We start from the raw sequence: 23,115 nt of genomic DNA, 5'->3' as shown, positions 1-23,115 counted from the left end.
CGATTTCATGCAGAGATTAAAGCAGAATGCCATTAGGCATGCATTTGCCAACTTCAAGCTTCGAAATTTAAAGCAAGCCATCATGCTTCTTAATGCATGCAGACTATGGTGACAGTTGCCTTTACTTAACACTGGTTTGCATGCACAGGACACCTGTTCAGGAATGAGAACTATCACATAATAATTATTTTACATTTATATTTACATTATCACTATATATTGTAACTACAGTGTATCAAATTTATTTATATAGAATTTACCATCATAATGTATCATGATGTGGATTTCCTTTCACTACCGGCATTTTAACCAATGCCATGCAAGCCTGTGGCTCTAACTTTCCCATGGTACTGTCTATTATAACCTAACAACATTGCTCCCACCTTATGTCACACCAAATAATGAAATACCCAGCTGGTCCAGTTAGTAGACAACATGGACTATGAGCTCCATATATTTACAATATATTTACAGAGCATCTGTATACAACTATTTCAATTGAAATTGATGGATAGCCTACCCTACAAGACCGCAAATTATGTTAATAAATTTTCCAAACTTAGCTATGGCTAACTCCTGCAGAAATTAAATCACAGAGGCAAATGAAGGACTTGGTGCACAACCAACCGTACTTTTTAGATAGCGGCCTAAATGTATTTCAGATTGCTTTATGTTGTTTTAGCTCAGTTTCCCTGGAATTTTTGCATGTAGTGTACAGTTCCTTCAGGAAACATTGCCCCATGTTTTATAAGTTGCATTACGCTTTGTTTGAACTGAAAACCTAAGAGTGTGGGCAAGATTTCCATTTTTATAACAAAACAAAGCGCAAAGCAGCAGATAAACATTGGGGCCCAATGTTTCCTGAAGGAATTTCAGGGCCACGTACATGTAAAGTTAAGTTTCTTTTTTTTCCTTTTCCATTTTTCCAGCATGTTTTGTAATTTATTGTTATTTTTATTTTCCATTATGTTCTTGTGCTCGTCTTGTCTCGCCTCAACTAGCCTTGTGGCTGTTTGCGGGACAAGCAACTTATATCTGAGTTTGTAAAATAAATTGTTGTTGTTGTTGTTGTTGTTGTTGTACAAAAAGCTATCTGAAATGCACTACAGGTCGGTTATGCCCTGAGCACTTCAATGGCATCTATGATATCTTTTTCAAATGTATCCCACGGCACTGACAACCGTAAAATTACTGCCAACTTACGAGATTTAAAGCTGCTTGTACTAACTTTTGGTCTTGTCATACAGTGTATGAGCTCAGGGCTTTAAAATCTGATAACGTTAACACTAAAATAGCTGTTCAGTATACATGTATATCAACAGTACTTGAATTCCGAGATGTTCTTTCAGCTCAGCTTTAACACTGGAATGAAGCCCCTACTACGCCATGTCACTGCAGACCATCAATTTAACACTTACCTTGACTGTTGTACTTCAACCTGTATTTACACATAATTATAATTAAACTGCATTCTAACACCTTTTATTTCTGTGGGGTTTATAATTATTCATAAAAACCTTCTCACCAGTTTAATGAGAAATGTACAAAGTTAAACCTCCTGTCTATGAAATAAATTTTTATTGCAAAAAAGCAAAAGCCATAACAGGAAGCAAATCCTTTTTGGCTGCCATCTTTACTTTGGTCATCCCACATGTAAATTTAGCATTATCGCAAACAAGCGGTACCTTTACATTTCTTTCCTAGTGATTCATTTTACCAGTTTAACCTTAGTTTGCAGTCCTCTAAAAATTCAAAAGGTTCAAGAAAATAAAACCCATTCAAAAATAAAAGGCATTAGGGAAGGATTGTAACCTAACAGATTCTAGCCTGGGTTATCCACTCTTTGAGTGGATAACTTCATCCAGTGGAAAAGTTGCTATCTAGCAGAGTAAGTGTATTACAACCGTTATATAGTTGGAGTAAATTCTATAGGCTGGATAGCGATTTATTCACTGGATCATGTTATCCGCTCTTTGAATGACTGGGCCCAGGACTGTGACACCACAGCAATAAAAAGGCGACAATCAAGCCACACTCACCGATATGGTGCGGAGGCCGTTCATCGTTTGTCTGTTCTTGATGTATGTAGACAGATCAGCATAAGCCACAAATTCATTCAAGAAAGTCTTAATGCCCAGTAGTTTAGCTACAACATCACAGTCTTCCCACTCCACACCCATAAGGAAAGCAATAGGACGTAGGACATATGAGCAAATATACTGTATGCAGAAAGAGAAACAAGAACATTGTTATACTTATTGCATGCTAAAGTTAATGAAAAAGCTATACAAAATCCTCCAAAAGCCTTGGTCACACTAAGCAATTTTTCTTGAGGCTTGCCTTGCAAATAATTATATTGTGGCAGAAGTTGAATGAAAAATTGCCATGTCTAACATCCTCCAAAATGAATGTCTTTAGTTACAATTTTGTGTATCCGCAATCATTGGGAGAAGTACAAGTTGATTCTACATGAAATGCCTCTTAAACTGCAACATCAACGTTTTCAAATAGTGCACTGAAGTGTAACTGAGGGCTGTTTCATGCAACTTTTACCAGACGTTACATGTACATGTATGTACAAAGCAACCCTCTCAAAAGGTACCAACAGCTGGTAATTTTGCCAGACGGCGATTTGCCAGCTGGTTTGCGCCAATAATCATTTTCCCCAAGACCCCTTTAATTTGATCTCTTTCTGTGTACTTGAACAAAACATTTTGAGCGGGCTGACAACGAAACAGCACACCCTACCTCAAAACTAGTTTCCGGCCTCCCAACCATGGACCCAAGCCATGACAGGACTCCATTGAAAAATGCAAGGAAAGCAAGAAAGGCAATCAGATTGGCAGCAATGTTGGCCACCAGTGCAATGGCAGTGGATGCCCCTTTAGCAGCTGCTTCAATCACATTTCTTTCATTGCTACAAAACAGACAAAACAAAAAATCACAAAATTTGTAATTATAATCTTAGGGGTACAAAGTTGCTCCCTTTACCTAAACTAAATAGTACTTAACCCATTGACTCCTACACCGGCCAAAACCGGCCGTCCCTCGCGCATGCTCCGCGCGTGAAACTCGATACGTTCTCCCTCCCCTCCTGGAGTTTTTTTCGTCCTGAAAAGGTCACAATAGCTAGTAGAATGATAAACCAATCAGAATCTGTCTTTTGCGCATATTTTAAGGCATTTTAGGGGGTAGGGGAAAGGATCCTTCTGAACCTACCGCATGGAGCTGAGCAAAATTACAAAATGGTGCCGCGCGTGAATCGGTCCTGAAGTTTCAAGACATGTTTTTTTCATCTTTTAAAGCAAGTACATCTTTTTTAAGCTCACAATGGAAAGGAATAACCGTGAACAATAATCTACCGTTAAAAAAGAGAACTTGGAGGCGTTAAAAAACAGCGAAAAGCCGTTTCGCGTTGTGATCTCTTATATTCCCACGCCGCTACCGAAATATGCCTCAAAAGTTAAAACCGAACCGCGGGCTTCAAACGGAGTTTATAAGACCAGGACAATGGTGACAACACGGTAAATGATGTTTTTCGATGTGGATTTGCTTTTTACAAATAGTTTAAGTGATGATTTGAACCAGAATTCTGTAACTTCTGTAATTTTCATCGCAAACGTGCCCGAATTTACTGCGAGTGATCGCCTTGTACAAACACAAAGCGTCTTCAAATTTTACATGCGTGTTTGCACGCACGCAAAAAAACTGAAAGTTTTTTGCCTCTAATAGTAAATATATCGTTTATTTCAATAAAAAGTTTTGTCGGAAAAGCTTTTTGTTGATTTTTGAGTCTTTGTCAATTCATATATTCGTTTGAGAAGAAACAGATGTGTAATCAACGGCAATTTGCATAAGCGGGTTGAAATTTGATATGCCAAAGGTTTTCATCAACATGCCGTGAATTTTAGCAATTTTTGCGTTCAAGTGTGTTTTTCGGCAAATGATTAATCGGTAACCATATTATTTTACATCGGAAAACATTTGTTTAATCATTCCAGTTTAATATGCAGTTAATTTTGGAAGCCAAGAATATTTATTTATCTACTGCGCAATTAATTGAGTTAAAGCGTTCTAGGAAAAAGGTAATTTATGCAAAAACCATGGCAACACGACAGGAGTCAAAGGGTTAACACGAGCTAACTAAAGATCTTTTTGGTATTTCGCAGTGCGAACTTGGAATGTGTTACCAGAGGCAACAAGAGCCATGGCAGGCACATGACAAGCTTTAAAAAGGATTCGTCGCACAAGATTTTAATATTTGAAAATGTTAGAATTTTTGGTGTTTAGATTCGAGTCCATTTCATGTACATACATTTTCATTTAGTTAGCATTTTACCTTACTTTTTATTATTTTTATACTGGGCTTCCTGCAAAGTAGCTTTCAGCTAAGTGGATTTCCACTTTAAATACTTACTTAAGAGCCGACAAATTTATTGAGGAAAACACAACAAACCAAGAAAACTACAATATCTGACACTTGAACTTCTACTACAAAACTTTCAATCGACTGTCGCTGGGTTATTGCCAATATCTGTGTGAATACATGTAAATCCTTCAAATTCAATTCACTCACCCTCTGGGAATTTCAATATCTGACTCGTTCAAACTTTCTGGGATTTCGGTTTCTGGGTACATTAACTTGGATATTGCAAGCGCAGCTGGAGCCGACATCACAGAGGCACTTAACAAATGGGATGCTGAGACGCCAAATTCAATGTAAGCTGCTAAAACACCTCCAGCGATTGTTGCAAATCCTCCTGTCATGATGGCATGAAGCTCTGACATGGTGACATGCTCCAAGAAGGGTCTAACCAGGAGGGGTGCCTCTGTCTGCAAAAACAGATTCAGTTTTAGTGAGTGTCAGCAAAACTGTGGAGACAGCAGCAAGCAATAGGCTCCTTTTGATGTACTAAAATTCAGCTTGACAACAAGGCCAAGAGGACAAAAACAAAGGGAATTCGATAATCATGTTTGTTCATTTCAGTTGTTTGTCTGAAGTTGAATTTTAATATTTCAAAAGGAGCCTACTAATTTGTCTTGACCCACTAAATGTTCTTCTTAACCCTTTAAGCACCAATTTTCTCCTTTTAATACCAATGCTTATTCAACCCCTGAAGTCATGAGAATTAAGGATGTGATCACCCAAGGTGAATTTTCTTCATATTTTAATAACTTCTCCCCAGTACTTTTATAAGAAAAGTATGTGAACAAGATAGGAGAATTTGTTCTTGATATTACGGGAAACGTTAGGGTCAAGCGTCTTGAAAGCTCAATACAACCTAAAATGCAAGTTTTGCTTGTGGTGAAACTGTAGCTGTCAACCAGCAAACAAGGAAGATAAGGAAAAATTATAGAAAAAATCCCTATGCCCGGAGGTAAGCCCAGGAGGAAGGGGGGGGGGGGGGGGATTGACACAGCTGGAAACGAATAGACCCTTCCCCAAAATGGAGACCGAAAATTCAAATAAGTTAAAATTAAAAACGCATACCAGCACTAGAAAGAGCACTTTTACTTTATTAACCCTGCACAGTTTCAGCATATCAGGTGTAATATCAGCTGAGAAAATGTAAGTTGAAAAATGAAAAACTTACAGACATTTGTATGACTGCGCGGGTATGACGTATACCCCCAGTCATACAAATGTCTGTAAATTTGTACAAATTTCATCTAACATTTCCTAAGTTGATATAAAACCTAATACGCTGAAACTTTGCAAGGTTACTAAAGCAAAGGTGCTCTTTCCAGTGCTGGTATCAGTTTTTCATTCAGTTCAATTTTAACCCATACAAATCTGTTGCCGCCATTTTGGAGAAGGGTCTATTGATGCATAACCATGTGGTGGTCTTCTTAACAGAGTGTTTGAATTCAACAGTAGTGATTCTGTCAATTACACATTTGCCATACATAAGAATGACGCCAAATCACTCCACTATGCAACAAGATTGCACAGACGTTTCAAAACCAGTACCAAGATATTTTAGCATTGCTGCTCAGAGTTCACAAAAAGTGCCATGGCCATTCAGTTGGGTCAAATAAGCATTGTACATCACTTTTATGTCTATATTAGGTCCATTGGGCAAGCCGCCTGTCAAACAAATAGTTAGCAACAAAACTAAACTTAGAAACCTGAAGAGGTAAAAGACTAGATTGATAAAGATGGAAACGCTAAAGCTAACAAAACTGTATTAAGATACAACTGCTTTCCCTGTATATTTTAAGATGTTGCCAAACTTAACCGAAGGCTTCCAGTTACAGTCTTAAAAGACTAGACCTAGATAGCATGAGCTAATTCAGCTATACGCAGGAACAGGTCTTTAGTCTGCATAGGTGGCCAGGAGCCTGCAAGGATGTAACTGCAGGAAGGGCGGCCATCGTAAACGACCCTAGAGTGGTATCCTTCACCACATTGCTAGGTATTAGGTTCCATGTTCTTATGGTTCTTGGGAAAAAGGACATGCCATGGGCATTAAGGTTGGATGGGAGTTGAAAATATTTGACTAACAAAGGCATTTGTCTCGTCATTTAACGCAGTACCTGTCCAACAAAGATGTTTCCAGCCGCATTTAAGGACTCAACTGCAGATGTTTTCATGGTAATCTGCATGAGCCAGGCAATCTTCTTGATTACCACCTGCATGATGCCTAGATAGTAACAGACAGAGATGACAGAACTGAAGAAAATGACGGTGGGAAGAACCTGAAAAGGAAAAAATCAACACCTTCCATTAGTTACCAGTATCTCACTTCTCCTAACAATATTACTACTTTATCTTACATGTAGGTCTTGAGAATTAACAAAATGATCACCAAAGAGGAGTTGCCTTGATGTTTAAGCTAATTTTCCCACTAGCTAGCACCCTAAGAAATGTCCAGAGAACAGCGAGAAGAACCTACAGGTACATTAATTGGCTACAAAAGGAGGAAAGCAGATGGTTTAAAGGGAGGGGTTCACGGTTCTGCACATGTCCATGAATCGAAATACTTTTTTGCCTTTGCTCGCTATGACCCAAGCCTGTTTAGTTTAATTCGTTGTTTATGAACTATTCGGAAGGGAATAGGTACAACTCAGGTGGTAATTTTTTCATTAGTTTGCGTGATTTTGCATGCAAATAACTGTAAACACATCAACCGTCGAATAAATTCTACAGGTCCACGCTAAATTCAATATCGACAATATGAGTACAGTTCACTAGCATTTTCTGTGAATTTTGGCCATCAGTCATTTTGCTTCGACTAATTATAAAATGCGATTACTGAAGTACATGTAAGTGGGATTTTTAAGGCCATAAAGTTGATAAGAAAGAGATAAAAGCATTTAGATTCATGCACATGCGCTGAAATGTGAACCCCTCCCTTTAAGCTAATTCTTCTACTGGCTAGTACCCTAAGAAATGTCCAGAGAACAGCGAGAAAAAACCTACAGGTACATTAATTGGGTACAGAAGAAGGAAAGCAGGTGGTTTAATACCAAAGAGAGCTTCTCACAGATGTGGCATTAAGTCATCTAAAATCAATGCAAATTACTGGTCGCCTTCAGTACCATACACTGCAAGCCGTAATAACTTCTTATGACAGATAAATATAAGAAATAATGAAAAACTGTATTTTAAACTCCTACACCTAGCTCAAACGTTTTGACAAAACTTATTTTGTAGTTTTCTTCAAAGCTCTACTTCTTCATTCCTAAAAGGAACAAATCCATCTCTCTGCTAGAAGTACCCATCCAGAAAACCCAATCCATTTAGGGTTAGAGTTGGAGGAATTTTTCCTGAACTCCAATGGTCCCATTTGTGCACTTGAAATAGTTATTTACAAGCCTTGAATTAGTTACAGATCACAGGATTCCTTGTACCACATCACTGACTTTCCTCATCTCCAAAACTGAAGAAAACTATACCTTGAAAGCAAAGAAATGTTCAAGGTAGTCCGCTCCAAACACAAATTGAGCTCCCACGGCGGTGTAATCAAGGAATATAGAGACTTGATCCCCAAGTCCCTTGAAGGCTTGGAAGCCAATTTTAGTGCGCAAGATAAGAAGACCAAAAATAAACTGCAAGGCAAGACCCCAGAGGACAGGGCGCCATTTGACCTAAAAAAGAACATATCAGAATGTATTAGGCCGATACATGGACAAGCCTTTCCAGTGCACAGTGATTGAGTAAAGCCCATTAATGCAATAACATTTTTTGAAAACAAACTAACAAATCAATGCAGTTGCTCTGCACCATCAAGGAACTAATTGCAAGTTGAGTGTCAATTCCTGAGAAGGTCTGTTGTTGGTGACACTGACTGGCATTTTGACAACCTGAGCAAAAGTGAAAGTAATTTTTAATCATTTCATTAATATTGTACCAACTTTTAAATTCTGAAGTTTGATCACTCAAGCAAAAACCGATTGATTACTTGATTGAAAAAAAGCCATATAATTAAAAAAAGCGAAATGTCAAAATCATACATCTTATTATTGTTAAGGACCGTGCCTACTAATAAGGAAGTATTTTTTGTGTAGTTTATGACTATGCAGGGACAGCAGATCTTAGCAAGGGCTATTGAAATCCAAAAAGAAAAATTGGGGGTAACCATGCAACAATAATTGTTATTCTAAATAAACAGTAAAATACAAAGCAATGAATGGCATTTTTTTCCAAATTAAAGCTTTATTATGTCTGGAAAATGCATGATTACCCCTAATTTTCTTCGTGAATATCAAGAGCACTTGCATAGTTCTGCTTTCTCCGCATAGTTTTAAACCACGCAAAAATATCCCTGTATTAGCAGGCACCACCCATAGGAAACCTGAGTATCTCAAGATGCGCAGAACATATACGCAGTAACAAAAGTCACCATCCTTAAGGTCACAAAAAGAGACTGGGTTGCTTATACATTGTGGTGACCTCCCAAAGTTAAATGAATTCTATTAACCATTTCTTTCCTGTGGAACTGTTTTAACACTGTGCCTTGGGCGTACTGTATTTTGAATGAAATCCTAAAGTGTGTATTCTCCAAATGAATGGCTTACTGAGCTGTATTTAAGGAGATGTAACTTAGCATTACTAAAGTATGACCCATAAAAATGGGAGCCACCAAGGTACATGTACAGCAATTGAAAATAATGATCAGTGAAGTAAATTCACACCCTACCTTGCTGCGGTGTTTGGAAAAGACCCAACAAAACAGGACATTGACCACTAACCCAGCAATAGAGATAAAACGGACAGGTTGTTTGGCGGTATCGAGGCCAAAGAAAAATCCGAGGGCCACCACAACAAGGGCAAGACAAATCCTGGAATGAACGAAAAGGTACAACAAGGTTAGCTTAAATATTCACTGAACCCAGCTTAAAGGCATGAAGTCCAAGGCTGCTGCTTAACAGAAGCCCATCAGCCTGGGGTACCCAAGAAATTGCTTTGGGCGCCTAAATATTTTGCACCAGTACCTAGCTAGAACACTTCACATGTTGGGCTCCTAACTTCTTGCCTTTTGGCCTTGTGGTATCCTTGAAATTTTTCTTAGGCAACAGCCTTGGAAGTTCTCTGGCTGTTAAGGGCTTGATAACTGGTAACTTTGATGGAAAAAAGGGAAGCTGTGACAAATACTCCTTTAAAAATCCCTGGCTACTTCATTAGTTAGTGACAGCCTGATACACTAGAAGAAGCCATTTGTGCTCCCTCTGTAGACCTTAGCAAAAGGGTTTCTCACCATCTGAGTGTGTACTTGGGAACGAACTTGGGAACAAGACATATTTTCAGAATTAGTTTTTTAAACTCAAATTAGCTTTTTCATGGAGGATTTCTCATTAAGAAAATAACTAAAAAACTTGTGTTTTGCTGACTGTTTCTCTACATTCACCTTCGTTGTGAGGCTCGTAACTGAGAATTTGATGGATGATAGAGAGCTGGAGACAATTGTTTGTATTAATAATAACTTCATAGGGAAAATTTTTGTTACCATTTCAAATATCGCCACTGGCTGTTCACTGCATTGATAACTGGTTCCATGCACCTTCGGTAGATAGCATCCCCACAGTGGTCACGGATGAACATGTACGTCATACAGAACCAAAGAAACATTGTTATGGCGAACAGCCACTTGGCCTGCTCAAATCCACTAATAGCAATGGCTACAATACTGTATATCAGCAAGATTACAGTGATACATATGATGGCAATGGTTAAACCATGTCGATCCCACAGTTCGTTCAACTTGTTCCGCTCTGGTGACTCCTCCCATTTGGCAACAATGACGTGAAACCTCTTCTCCTGAGTCGGACTGTCGGCAGCCTTTAGACTGGATTTGGACTCGTTCATGCCCGACATTTCTAAATGATCAAGCTGTAAATGTACACAAGTACATATAAGCAATTAATTGACAGAGATGATTTTATGATAGCATGGTAAACCAGGTAAACCAACAAGATTGCATTTCCATGCATGGAAAACAAGTGATAGCATTAGTTAAATGCATGATTTGACTGAAAAAAAAAAATGGCAGTGGTGGTTCAAAGAACGAGGGGAAAAAAGCCAGTTATAAAAAGTAAACAACAACCAGAAATGAAGGGAGTCTTCAAGAGAAACGTTAAGCCTTTATTCCATGGTAGGGGAAGAGCAATCTTCATGATCCTTTATTTGATACATGCTGAAGTGTAACAAGCATTTTTGAACAAAATACAAGACTTGCGTCAAGTCGCCTTCTTATGCACCAAGAGTGACCAACGAGTGACGAAACATGGATTCAAAAATTTAATTTGCATATTGTTGGCGGGAAAATACAGCTGCAATGTCATGGATCACGCCCCATGTGAAATAAACAGTTCTCAAATGACTGGATAATTTCACGATGAATTTGAATTCTCAAGATTATCCACAAAATCAAGCTTATTTAAACTAAAATTTATAGCTTCTTGCACATTCATTTTTCATTTTTGCCTCCGTGAGCAAGCATGGAGAGTGTGGTCAGGTTTCCTAGAAAATGACGTAATTCAACTTGAGCGTTTCTGATTGGAGATTATTGCTGACACACCCCCACCCTAAAGTCTGGTCTGTAAAAATGGCGCACTGCAGGTAAGTAAAGTCTGCTTCCCATCTGACTAGACTCCCACAAAAACAAGCATTGAGAAAGTCTAACAAAATACCTACTTGTCTACAAGATGGATTCTAGAAGACGGATTCACCAAGACATTCTCTAAAGAATTGCAATGGTAGTGTTACAGCTTTTGTATACATCTAGAAGTGATTTGCTCATCCTTTGATAAATTTGTGCATTTTACATGTAGATGTGGGATGCACAGGTAGATGGAACACCAATTACTCATGCTTTGACAACATCTTTTGGATTTTAAGACAAGGAACATGGCCTTGATGCTAGCTCAGTTAAAATTAAGAACATTAATAAAGCTACCATTGCAGACCTTTATTTTTGACGCCGGATGCTCTAAGGGCATTCCATGTCTAAAAATGGGCTCCGTATTTTTTTTTTTATGGTAACTTTAAATCTGCACATTAATTTATTCATTAAACTCTGCCCTCTCTTAGTAGGGATGTATTGTTCTGAATGTCTTCAACAAAAGCTTCCCAATGAAAATCCATTATTGGCGCATATATCACAAAGGAGGGGACCCCCTCATCCCTACCTGAGTGACTTCAAATCATTTGATTTATTCATTAAACCTGGATTAAATTCCTCTCTCCCCCTAGAGGGGATGTTTCTATCGCTATTGTGTTGGCCATATTGTTTACATGTTTTAGACTCAACTATGCGGTTTTCAAAAAGAAAATTAACCCTTTTGAAGCGGCCTGTTTTGAACCCTGCCTGTTTCCTTCCTTTTTTTTGTGAAACGAGAACAATTTGTAATCTTACACTTTTATTGAAATTTCATAACCAGGAAAGAACGTGAGTCAGTACACGTTACGGTAATGCAATTTCCGGTATTAACACAAGGGAATACCGAAACAACGTTAACATCACGCTATCTTTCTGACTCAAACTACTCCATTAGCTAGGATAGTTTTATAAATCTGTGAAACATACAATGGGAATAAATGAGGCCACATAAAGCATTCTGCGAAAATGCCACTAGGGGCATCTTGTTACCCTAAGTCACATGACTAGTAAGGAACAAAGCATTTTGTCTGTCACCATATTTTTGAACTCTGCTGAACTCAGGCAGACTGTCTGGATGCATAAGCCTGTTTCTTGTTGATTTACTTAGACACAGTTGGTGAGTATTTTGTATGTCTGCAGTTCTGCTTTCAGTTTCATATTTTCAATTAGTGTCTGTCATTCATAGAAAACCTGGAGTCTGACCTGGATTGACCTGAGCTAAAGATTATTTTAATCTGTATAACAAATGGAAGTATGATGTTCTAGTTTTCAGTTTTAGACAGTTTAACTTAATATGTATCATGTGGGCTGCATATTAATTAACAAAACTTGTGTTCTGGAACCTTTAAATTGTGAATTAAATTAAAAATCAATAACTGGATCAAGAAGCATGAATAAAATCTAAGTGTCATAATTGCAAATAAATTATTAAGAAGTCAATTAATTATTGCTTCGTCACTATTGCCAGCCATAATACCTGTTTGCCAGCTGCTTATAATTATGGAGATAGCAAAGAAATGATATATGGTTTCTTGAATTCCCAATAAAAAGCATATGTTGTGTCAATGCCATAACATAATCAGATTTGAACAATAATCCCCTCAATTGTGTGAGTTGAAAATCAACAGATATGATTTCCTTGGTCCATGCAGTGTTCAAATAGAAAAGATGGCTTGACAACTGACCAAATATATTTTAAAGAGAGCTAATGTGTATTCTCAAAATGTTTTATGAAAGTCCAGAACAGGCACAACTTAAGAGGGGTAGAAAGAAGGGTGAAGTATGGTATGCATCAGAACTAAATACAGCCATAGGAAAGAAGACAGCTACAAGTAATAAACGGCTTTAAGAAAGAGAGTGCTGATCAAAATTAAATACACTGAGGATGCAATCAAGAAGTAATAAGGAAGTTAAATGCTAAAGCCCAGGGTATTCACGATAATCTCTTCTTCAACCTCTGACCTTCCTTCACTCTCCTTGTCTGCATACCGTGCAAGCAGTGAACTTTGATATGCATGTGTGACTTGTAAACAATAGTCAGAAATCAATTTTGTTTCGCATGCCATTATATATTTTTGATTGCCCAGTACAGATTTACAAATCAGGAGTTAAGGTGCTAGGTACAGTGCATTAAAGTATTTAGACTTCACTCCTCTAAGACTAGTGATTGCAGCATGCATCGGGTTTTACAGCTATTTTGTGAAGAATGCCTCGCTTGGTGGCAACGCGATCATGCGGAAACAGCGACGCTTTGGTCAAACAATCCGTGAATCGAAGATTTTACGAGCGTTTCGAACATGTTTGTTATGTCTGCTTATAAAAATATTTGTTTCCCAAAACGTAAGGCCCATTTGGCGGACGCAGCGAGTTATCAACTTTATTAGGGAATGATATCGCTTGCAAAATTAGATACTCACTGCTTCGATAACTCCAAATTACGCAATTAATTATACAGTTTCAAACTTGCGGGCAAATATAGAACTGAAAACTAAGGACACACTTCATTTTAGTGAGCGAGAAAACTAGCCGTGAATGCTATTTCGGGGCTTCATTCTGTAACGCTACGAGTATATGTCTGAAACTTGATCGAAATACGCAAATCCTTGTGAAAACCATATGTACAAAAAAGAACAATATGCTGTGCATACGATCACTGCAACATGGTATGGTAGCTCAACGACGTCTATCCAATTGACAATACAGCGTGCTTGGCCAGAAATTGCCAGCATTTACATTAACTGGTTGAAAGCCAAAACTCACTGCAAGCCATCCCGCGCGATACCGCCTGAATCGGACGAGATCAGTATGGAGTGTAAGCTTTAGATCTATCCTAATTCAACTCAAATTTCCGCACAAAAGAATATTGAAAGACGATGCGAAGGCTTCGTAGCAAATGGTACAGAAACTGTTAGTCAAGTTCAACTCACCGATGTCATTCTTGTAGGCGCGGTGTTTCAGAGGGAATTGGAAAGCCAGGACAACTTTTATAAACATTAACTCGGACCAAGCACGTGTTGGAAGCGAGAGCGGGGAAAGAAGATCCTACGCGTCATGACGTCACGCATCATAAGCAGTTCATTCATTGAATTGTTGAATGGAGTCACGAAAAGAACAATTGATCGAAAATACGACAAAAAATCACATCGATGTTTCGTGGAGAGGAAAAACGTTATTACTCACTTAATGATATGTTCAGTCGTCAAAGGTGACAAACTAAGAATTTAGCGCCTCGAAAATCCCGGAATAAAACACTTGTGCGTTACACTCCTCGTGCTCCGCCGAACATAAACAAATGGAAGATGAGATCACAAAATTTAACATGAAATTAGAATCCACCAAGCTGCATGTACTACAAAATTAGACTAACCATTGTCGAGTTTTCATCTTCCCCATCACCAAAGCCGTTTCGCAGTCCATCGACGATACAACCACTGTCTTCGAGATTTACCGCGTTTTTCTTTGGCGGGCTTTCCATTGTTGATGGCGATAGAGCGAGTCTTCGAAGTTAGATCAGCTTGGAAAAAGACAGAGATAATCGATAGTAAATATGGTCCATTTCGTGCCACATGCTAACTAAAACGACAGACTTTTCGGCTTCGTTGCCTTGAAAACTGAAATTACACGAAAGCATGTAAACGGCGCGCTATAATTTGGCGCCAACGCAGACAAAACATCGTACGGTTACTACGCGATTTACTCACCAAAAATCAATGAGAGGATTTCAGACTTCTGGACGGGTTAAACTTAAACTAAAATGTCGTTGAATCGGTGGTTTCCTGCAAAAAAAGTAGACCAACCAACAGACTAAAAGGAAGAAGTTTGCGTAGAAAGTTGCTTAGAACAGGACGGACTCGCTGAAGACTGCTGTGAGTAACTTGTTTCAAGTATATTTAGTTCTGGCGCGAAGATTGAATTAGCCAATTAGAAGACTCGATGTAGTGCACGTGCTGCGTATTACCCGCGAAAACCAATCACGATTCGCAAGTACCTAATTTACGATCGTCGTGTCAATCAGGTGAGGAATTCATAAACGATCTAAACGTGGATTGGACTCTGATCTCGTCTCCAACAAGTGCAAGATAATTGTAATTTAAAGAAAGGCAAGGAATTGCGATTAGTGAAATTAATCGTGCAAATAAATTGGTCTTTTTGTACTCTCGTGGAACTTTCCGTATAAACAGACGGTCTCAAATTAATGACTAAGTTCCATAAACATATTCGCCTACGGCGACAAAAGATACGTCAATGGAACCTCGATGAAAGAGTCCCAGTAACGCCTTTGCTTCAGTTTGCGTGCGAAGCCTATGATCTTCTTAGCTTCAGTAGGCCGCGTCGCGTTGAAAATTCATTTTTTTGTCTGCACGCGCAGATGTTTCGTCCTGGGCCAGTTCATCTTGCCCAAGACAAAGTTGATCAATCTTGCTCAAGATGAAATGTGTTCAAATGCATAGAACTAAGTGGAGCCCGATAAAGGTGAGGATGCGTCTGACTTTAAAACAGGTTGAACATTTTGCGGTTTCTTGGGCAAAAGTTTTGTTTGCTGTTGTAGACACGATGCAATTGGGATTAAAAACTATGTTTTCGTCGAAATTTCATCCTGGGAAATATACCCTGGCTACCAAGGACCGACCAGAAGCCAATTGGCGTCGGCCAACGAGCGGCGAAGTGCCCAAAAAAAAAACTTTTGAGAAACAAGCTTTCCGTGCAGTTCATGATAAGCCGGATAGCAAGACTAGCAGGGGAGGGGGGGGGGGGGGGGGTCGAGCGGAACCTAAAACTGCACAAGAGAAGCCTTTAGCAACCAAAGGGTAGGGAAAATATCGTGTTTTCATAGCTGTTAGCTATTTTTTTTATCACAGGATGAAATTTTCATGCCGGTGCTGAAGACAGGGTTAAGATCATTCCGGAAAGAACACATTTCGACCAGGAATAATTTAAGAAGCAAAGATGCCGAAACTTATCTCGTAAGATGGAACTCGTCCCGGGACGAGATCACTCATGCAAACAGTCAAAACAAACAGGCCTGACGCCATTGTCATAGCCCAAGAGCAGAAGAAATGCCTGCTCATTGGCGTGGCTATCCCTGCAGAAGGAAATTCCTCAGTGAAAGTGAAGAAAAAAACTGTCAAAGTCTCAGAAATTGAAGTCGCAAGGATGTGGGACTCGAAGCGGAAACTGTCCCTAAAGGCCTGGAAAACTACACGGGCCGGAGGCATAGAAGAATTACAAAAGATCCGGCTCCCTACGGGGAGCGGCCGATAGAGAAGTGCTATCTATCAAGTAGACCAACTTCTCCCCCGGTGGTTCCCAAGGAAACTGGTAACTTTTCGGTGCCCTGCAGGGATGTAACAATTCAACAGCAAGGAAAATGAAAGTAATAACAATAAATACAAGTAAGAAAAAAATAAAAGATAGAATTTGCGCAAACTGAAAAGCTTTTAAGATAACAATGCTAAACTATCCTTTTTACACTTCAGTATTTTTTGTATAAACAATAAAAAACTAGCACAAATATACAATGAAAACGTTTTTTGTATTATTTAAAATGAATTTTATGCGAGTGATTTTGGGTAATTTTTACTGTTAATTTTTTTCCACAACCAGGTTAATAATATCCTTTGTTAGCCGCTCCTACAAATGCTTGACAAGCTCATTGAGTGTCTGAGTAGAAGGTTAAATCCTTTGGGTACTTTGAAAAAAATTCGAATCCACAATTGTGAAAGTCCAGTCCAGTGTAGCCACTTCCAATTATATTCTGTTTCGTGCAAGAGGAAGAACAGTCTACGGGTTTTTGTAGCACTTGTGGTATAATTTCTTGCGTCCAAATTGTTGTGCTCCTTTCACTGAAGATAATAAGGCGTGCGCTTTTATTTTAATTTGTAATTTCAAAGCCCTATCCTGAATTCATATCAGACTTAGAGCTTTATTTAACTTTGTAAACAGTCTGCATAGATATTGGATGGGGCAATATAAAAGACACGAGATTTCTTTCATGATATCCCGGGTTTGAAGTTTATAACTATAGATTGTAAAAAAGTATCTCCAACATTGGAGTTTCACATCAGGTATTCCCTTGTGCGAAATATAATTCTGCTCATCTAATTATTGAACTCCTGAGAATGATGTATTAATCAATATAAATGACGCAGGAATACTCCAAAAAAATCCGAGTGCTCCTGTATTGAACTTTTGCCTGTTCTACGACCGTATTCTACAAATGTAATCGATATATGTCAACCGCCTTTTTCTGACAAAATGATCCATCGGTGCATTAACTGTTTTACTTGAAAATTTTGCGTTCGTTTTTCATTTTGCGGCGTAACAATTGTGAACAAATAAATCTATTGACTTACCGAAATACAGGTAAAGCCAAAATGCCTCGCTTCAAATATTCTGACTTCGTTTATCAAAGACGAATGTTTGTCTTCATCATTATCATCATAAGCTACAAGGAGTGAAGGCTGAATTCAGTAGACGAAAACAGAAATGGACTTCCTGGAACGATGGAAAGGAAGACACCAGTCTTAACTCTACTGTGTTTGTTTTGCTTAAGTGACTGCTTATTACCCAGTAAACTACCGTTTTCTCTAGGGTTTTTTTTTTTTAATTTAGGCAGCTGATACGCATATGATCAATATAACAATGGCGTGTTGCTTCAGACCGCGACTGAGTTCAATGTACCACCCCGCTCTAATAAGTGGTCACGCTACGTTGCTGAATAAAACTGGTGTTTTAACTCACTCAATGGGTGTTAACTATCGAAGACTGTGATGATCTGTCTACTGATCCGCGCCTATCCTGGCTATAGTTAACTGGAAAATTATGAAGGTTTTTATGTCCGCAAGTAATAATATATGTGCTCAGTTTAACTCAAATTGAGAAAGAGAATAAAACTGAACAGAACATGATACTTTGTATTTTGAAAGCACACAACTTCGTGCCCTTTTTGTACGGTTCGGCACAGCTGTATAACTTGCTCTTTTTCAAACAAGGTAGTTTCCTAGCTTTGACCTTACTAGCAGCTGAGGTTTCTCTTGTCTTCACTGTGGGAGAGGAAAGGAAACAAAAACGACAAAATATGAAAACAAAAGAACACAGAAACAACAAAGAGAAACCTCCACTAGGTGCTGGTATCAACACAAAATTAGCCGGAGGGAAGATACCCAATTCCACGTGAAGTTCGCTGCGTAACGTGGCGTCACGCCGCATCATAACAAACATGCATATAATTATACACCATCATGTTCATGCGCGCTAGATTTGGAATGAACCTTGCACCCACAATTACTTGAGGAAGGAGTGATTGTTAGGCCCATTCAACTCGACATGCATTTGGGTCCGCCACTCCTAAATTTTGGTACGCGGGCCCATAGTTTAGGGCACGGCCCGCATGACTTTTGCCGTGCAAACGCAATTTTTTTGGCACACGTGCTGAAAAATTTAGACGGGCCGAGACCACCTCGCAGCCCGTCTTAAATGTTGCCCTCGTGCCAAAAGCCTGGTTTACACGACGCAAGCATAAACACAAGCATAAGCACATGGATGTTTACACGTGCGATAAGGATAACCATAATATAAGGTGACATACGCAAGCGCAGAAGCATAACTTGATTTGGCACAATCGCACGGCCGAACTACCTTTTGGCGCAAGATTTTATTCCAACATGGCGGACTAGAATGTACTCTGACAACTTGTCACCGTTTTTCAGTTTCCTTCCTTGCGCTTGTGCTTATGCTTGCGTCGTCCCGGTTTACACGTACGAAGCGACGACGCAAGCACAAGCACAAGAGAATGGAAATCGTTCCATTCTCTTGTGCTTATGCATGCGTCGTTGCGTCGTACGTGTAAACTGGGACGACGTAAGCATAAGCACAAGCGCAAGCACCGTAAAAAAAAAGCTTATGCTTGCGCGTCGCACCGGTTTACACGTAGGTTTATTGTGCTTATGCTTGTGCTTATCCTTATGCTTGCGTCGTATGTGAAAACCAGCCTTAAGTATGTACAGGTATGTTTCTGGGCGCTTTATTAGCTTGCTCCAATGTATGTAACTGCCGATTTGTTGGACAACTATTTGTGCCACCGCGGTCATAACCATGTTCAGTTTTAGAGTCTCCTGAAGGTTCCTCGGTCCAATTCTAAGTCGATGGTGATAGATTTTTTCCGTTTGTGCTCCAACACTTTGGAGCAGCCTACCTGATCATTTGAGACTTGCAGTGGACCTGCTTTCCTTTAAGCGTGATCAGTTAAGACTTATTTATTTCGGCTGCCTTTTTATTAGTCGTTTTATTAGCTTTTACCTGGTGATGTAAACATTAATTTCGGCTTGTATATTCTAAGCATTTTGCCTTGTTAGGATCCAACAGTGATGTACGGCGCCAAATTTAGGATCATGTGCGCTATATTAATTAAGTTATTATTATTGCTATGATTTCTAAATAAGTTCGACTGTTTCCTGTCTAGTGCTGCTAACATCAGGTCATGAAGCGGGTAAAAGTCACGACTACAATCCCCAGGTTATGCATCCTTGGTTGTAATTAAAATTGCTCATTTGTATGTGGAAAAATGTTTCCTTGCATCGCATACAATCAAGAGACTATGAGTCTCTTGATACAATTCCATGCGAGTTTTTTTCAGGCGGCGCCAGATAAAAAAACTTGCATGCGATTACCTGACAATATTCACATCATGAACAGCCACGCCGGAGTTACTTTTAACAGAATTTCTCAAACTCATTAATAATCATGACTGAAGCGAGGGTTGCCTGAGGCCTCTGCTTTCGTCTGTTTCTCGGTGTTTCCGAGATAACCTGACGAAGCACTCGCCTTTATTTGTTTTTTACATATTCAACAACACTGTCGCCAATATCATGAATTTTTAATAAGCTTGAGCACAGAAAGCATTTAGAAGAGACATTCGGAAAATGAATTATAGCACATAAATGGGGACCCGTTTTCTAATAAGACATCCTCAGTTGAGGAAGTCTTAAAGTCTATTAAGGAAGTCTTAGCACGAAAACAAGATTCAGTCCTGCCTGGAGACCTAACGACAGGAACTCACAGCAACTGTTAGGCTAGTTAAAAAAGGAATTACTTTTAGGTTAAGAATTAATATAATTATAGCATACAGCTTGGACGGAGGAAAAGTTTGAAACTAACATTTGCAGGCAATGATTGAATATCGTCAAGACTGGTTAAGGTAGAAAAGCATTCAAGTTTCTTAATAAAGAGTTGAGAGATGTCAATGCTAGCTGTCGTTTTGTTTTCCAAAATAGGAGTTAGCAAACAATCTATTATACACAACTCCGAAAATAAATTCGGCTTGTTTCAACACTTTACGCGTAAAACAAATTATTTTGAATGGATGTAATTAAAAAAAATGACCGTTGATTGAACAGGGTTATCATGAAATTTAAAAGTACCTAGAGACTATGGGCATCTGCCAAAATACCATAGGCGGAATAAAACTGGAATGTTAAGGCAACATTATTCAAAAAATAATCAAATAACTGCTAAACAGTCCGGGAGAAAATAATGTTTGAGATGAACTAATAAAACAATGCTTGCATGCGTCGGAAACCTTTTGTTCGTTTTAAAAATTCCTACAAGTGTATATATCTCCTGCATAACTATATTAAACTTACCGACCCGGCTTTAATTATACAGGAGTGACGATATAATCGTGAAGGTTTTAAGCTTTTTCCAGAATCCACTGATTCTTGAATCACCTGAACGGTAAAAGGTCTCAGCTACTTAAATGAAAATGAATTAGTTTTCGTGGCATTGTAACAATAATTTACAGTCATAAATTATATCTCTTGACAGGCTGCCAAAAAGGATGAGTACCGCTTGAATTGCCCCAGGGGCTAAGGAGGGAGGGGGGGGGGGGGGTGATGCTCGGTTCTCCAAACCGTGACCTTATTTTAGACCAAAATACATATAAATATCCTCTCTTGAAATATATAATTTTCCGGTACCCTTTTTCAGACCTGGGGCCCGTTTCTCGAAAGTCCCGGTAACTTACCGGGCCCGATAAGTGTCTTTGGTGATAAATGTTTCTTAGCAGAATTCAATTTTTGTTAGCTTTGAATATTGAATTTTAAAATCTTACAATTCTATGAAAACATTGGCCAAGTACCATGTCTGTAATCGCTGTGTAATCGGCGAAAAAAACATTTTTAAAAAGTTTTTTATCGGACCCGGTAAGTTACCGGGACTTTCGAGAAACGGGCCCCTGGCCTCTCAAATTCCTACCCATTTTCAGACCTGGTTTCTAGAAGCCATACCCATTTTCATACTTTCAGACCAACATCATCTGTTAAAATCTATACCCTATTTCAGACCAAAACTGGTGAAAAACCATACCCTTTGGGGAGGCACATGCCTATAAATAGCTTACCTTATTATAGGAAATTAACGCTTGTGTTACTACATAGTAAATTAACCGCGAATAGACGAAAAAATTACTTCCAAGTGTGTGAAAGCAAAAATTAACGCGTAAAAGGGTGTAAAATTTCAAAATTGAGGGAGATTAATTAGCATGATTAACTTGACAAGGTGCCAAATTTGCCGGAGAAGTTATTTCAGTGAAGCCGAAAAGATCCCCACTCATTGATTGAAGGAAGCTTTGAAATGCCAATGATCTTTGTTGTCGAGTGGAGTGATTCAAGAACCCTGGAAATTAGAAAAGGAAAACAGAAGAGGTCTCGTTGTCCTTGAAGAAATATTGTGTTGACGACTTAAAATCAAGTTGGCTGAAATCCATGCAAGAGGCAGATGTTGACTGAGCTACCATGAACCATAAATATTGCCAACGATTTACCCAGCTTAATTTGTGAAAGACACGAACTGCGCAGTATGCAGAAAAAAGAAAGCCGTCGTTTTCTAATTGTCAAGAATGCGGTCTGGATTGGATCCAGAATTTGGGATTAAAATGATGGAAATGTCTCCAACAACGCGGAGATGAACGCTCACAAAAATCAACGCGACTTGAATTAACGCGAATTTTCACAATTCGCGTTAATTTAATGGAGCGTTCATTTCCTATAAAGGGTATATAGGGGAGTACCCCACAGAACCCGTGCCTCTCCAAAACTAGCAAGTTGACACTCTCAGCTCTAAGCTGCGTCTAAGACTTTGCCATTTCCATGACGCAACGGAACGATATTTAGGACCATTCCGTGTCATCATCGTGAAGTACAGCGCTGACAAGCAATTAAGCCCGTGAACAAACATGTCCGGGAACTCTATTTTACACTCCCCATTAGTGATGCAACTTAAAATAAAACCAAACTTGAACCGATTCCAAAATCCAAATGGACTAAATTAGGTGTTTTTTTTTTTTTTTTTTAATTTATTTCACTTCTAATGAAGAGTTACAGAGAAATAGTTACAAAGCTAACATACAAGCTAAGGAAATACAATACCGTTGATACAACTTAATTAAGTGTTGTGACAGTTCAATTTAATTGCTTTTAATTCGGTAGCTGTAAGTTAAGTTGGAACGCCTTTAGTACTGTCACGGAAAGTTTTAACAGACACCTGTGTGAAAGACTTCGGCTATGACAGTTCCTGAAACGATCACGACCGTAACTAGGCTCGATTTACAGCCGTTTTGTGAGTCCGGTTTTCATCCTCCGTAGCCAATTACATAGTTAATTGAGGGAGTGACTATGAAACCTTGCCTTATGAAAAAAATGGTGCTGCAATTTATGTTGGAAGGGCCGCGACCGTGGACAACGCTTCGATTGGTCAGTTGCTCCGACACATTTCAAAATCTATTGTAGTTTGTGCACAGTCAAGGCCAAAAATGCTAACAAAAACATATAACAAAGAAGTTTTTCAGGCTTCATAACCATTGCCTTTTATTATTTATGCCAATTGCAACTTTCAAGCCACATGCAGTAACTGCTTTTTTTCTTAAACGTAATAATACCTGTTTATGCTTAAATTAAGTACTGTTTATAAATACTGGAACTAGAAATTTTCCTGTTTGGCAAATAGCCTATTTCCATAT

The 23,115-nt window shown here is 38.8% G+C and overlaps 1 protein-coding gene across 6 annotated transcripts in view; it reads right to left on the bottom strand.

The window, feature by feature from the left end:
* The window catches only part of LOC146453824 (solute carrier family 28 member 3-like), a 32,766-nt gene extending 15,134 nt beyond the window's left edge, over positions 1 to 17,632 (bottom strand). For 2 of the 6 annotated variants that reach the window (XM_085096229.1, XM_085096230.1), the window contains exons 1-9: positions 14,804 to 15,095; positions 14,470 to 14,616; positions 9,951 to 10,333; positions 9,144 to 9,285; positions 7,900 to 8,091; positions 6,538 to 6,699; positions 4,577 to 4,833; positions 2,749 to 2,917; positions 2,040 to 2,219 (exon numbers count right to left, since the gene is read on the bottom strand). In XM_085096229.1, coding sequence (XP_084952355.1) covers positions 2,040 to 2,219; positions 2,749 to 2,917; positions 4,577 to 4,833; positions 6,538 to 6,699; positions 7,900 to 8,091; positions 9,144 to 9,285; positions 9,951 to 10,333; positions 14,470 to 14,577 — 1,593 coding nt within the window. In that variant the 5' untranslated portion in view covers positions 14,578 to 14,616; positions 14,804 to 15,095. Of the gene's footprint in view, positions 1 to 2,039; positions 2,220 to 2,748; positions 2,918 to 4,576; positions 4,834 to 6,537; positions 6,700 to 7,899; positions 8,092 to 9,143; positions 9,286 to 9,950; positions 10,334 to 14,029; positions 14,169 to 14,469; positions 14,617 to 14,803; positions 15,096 to 17,455 lie in introns of those variants that run through there. The other 4 variants (XM_085096227.1, XM_085096233.1, XM_085096232.1 and 1 more) reach the window with 4 other exon arrangements.
* Between the last annotated feature and the right edge of the window lie 5,483 nt (positions 17,633 to 23,115).

This window comes from Pavona decussata, unplaced genomic scaffold, assembly GCF_977016875.1.
Source record: "Pavona decussata unplaced genomic scaffold, jaPavDecu1.1 SCAFFOLD_322, whole genome shotgun sequence".
In the NCBI taxonomy this organism is placed as follows: domain Eukaryota; kingdom Metazoa; phylum Cnidaria; class Anthozoa; order Scleractinia; family Agariciidae; genus Pavona; species Pavona decussata.
This window is presented reverse-complemented; position numbering and strand designations above follow the sequence as displayed.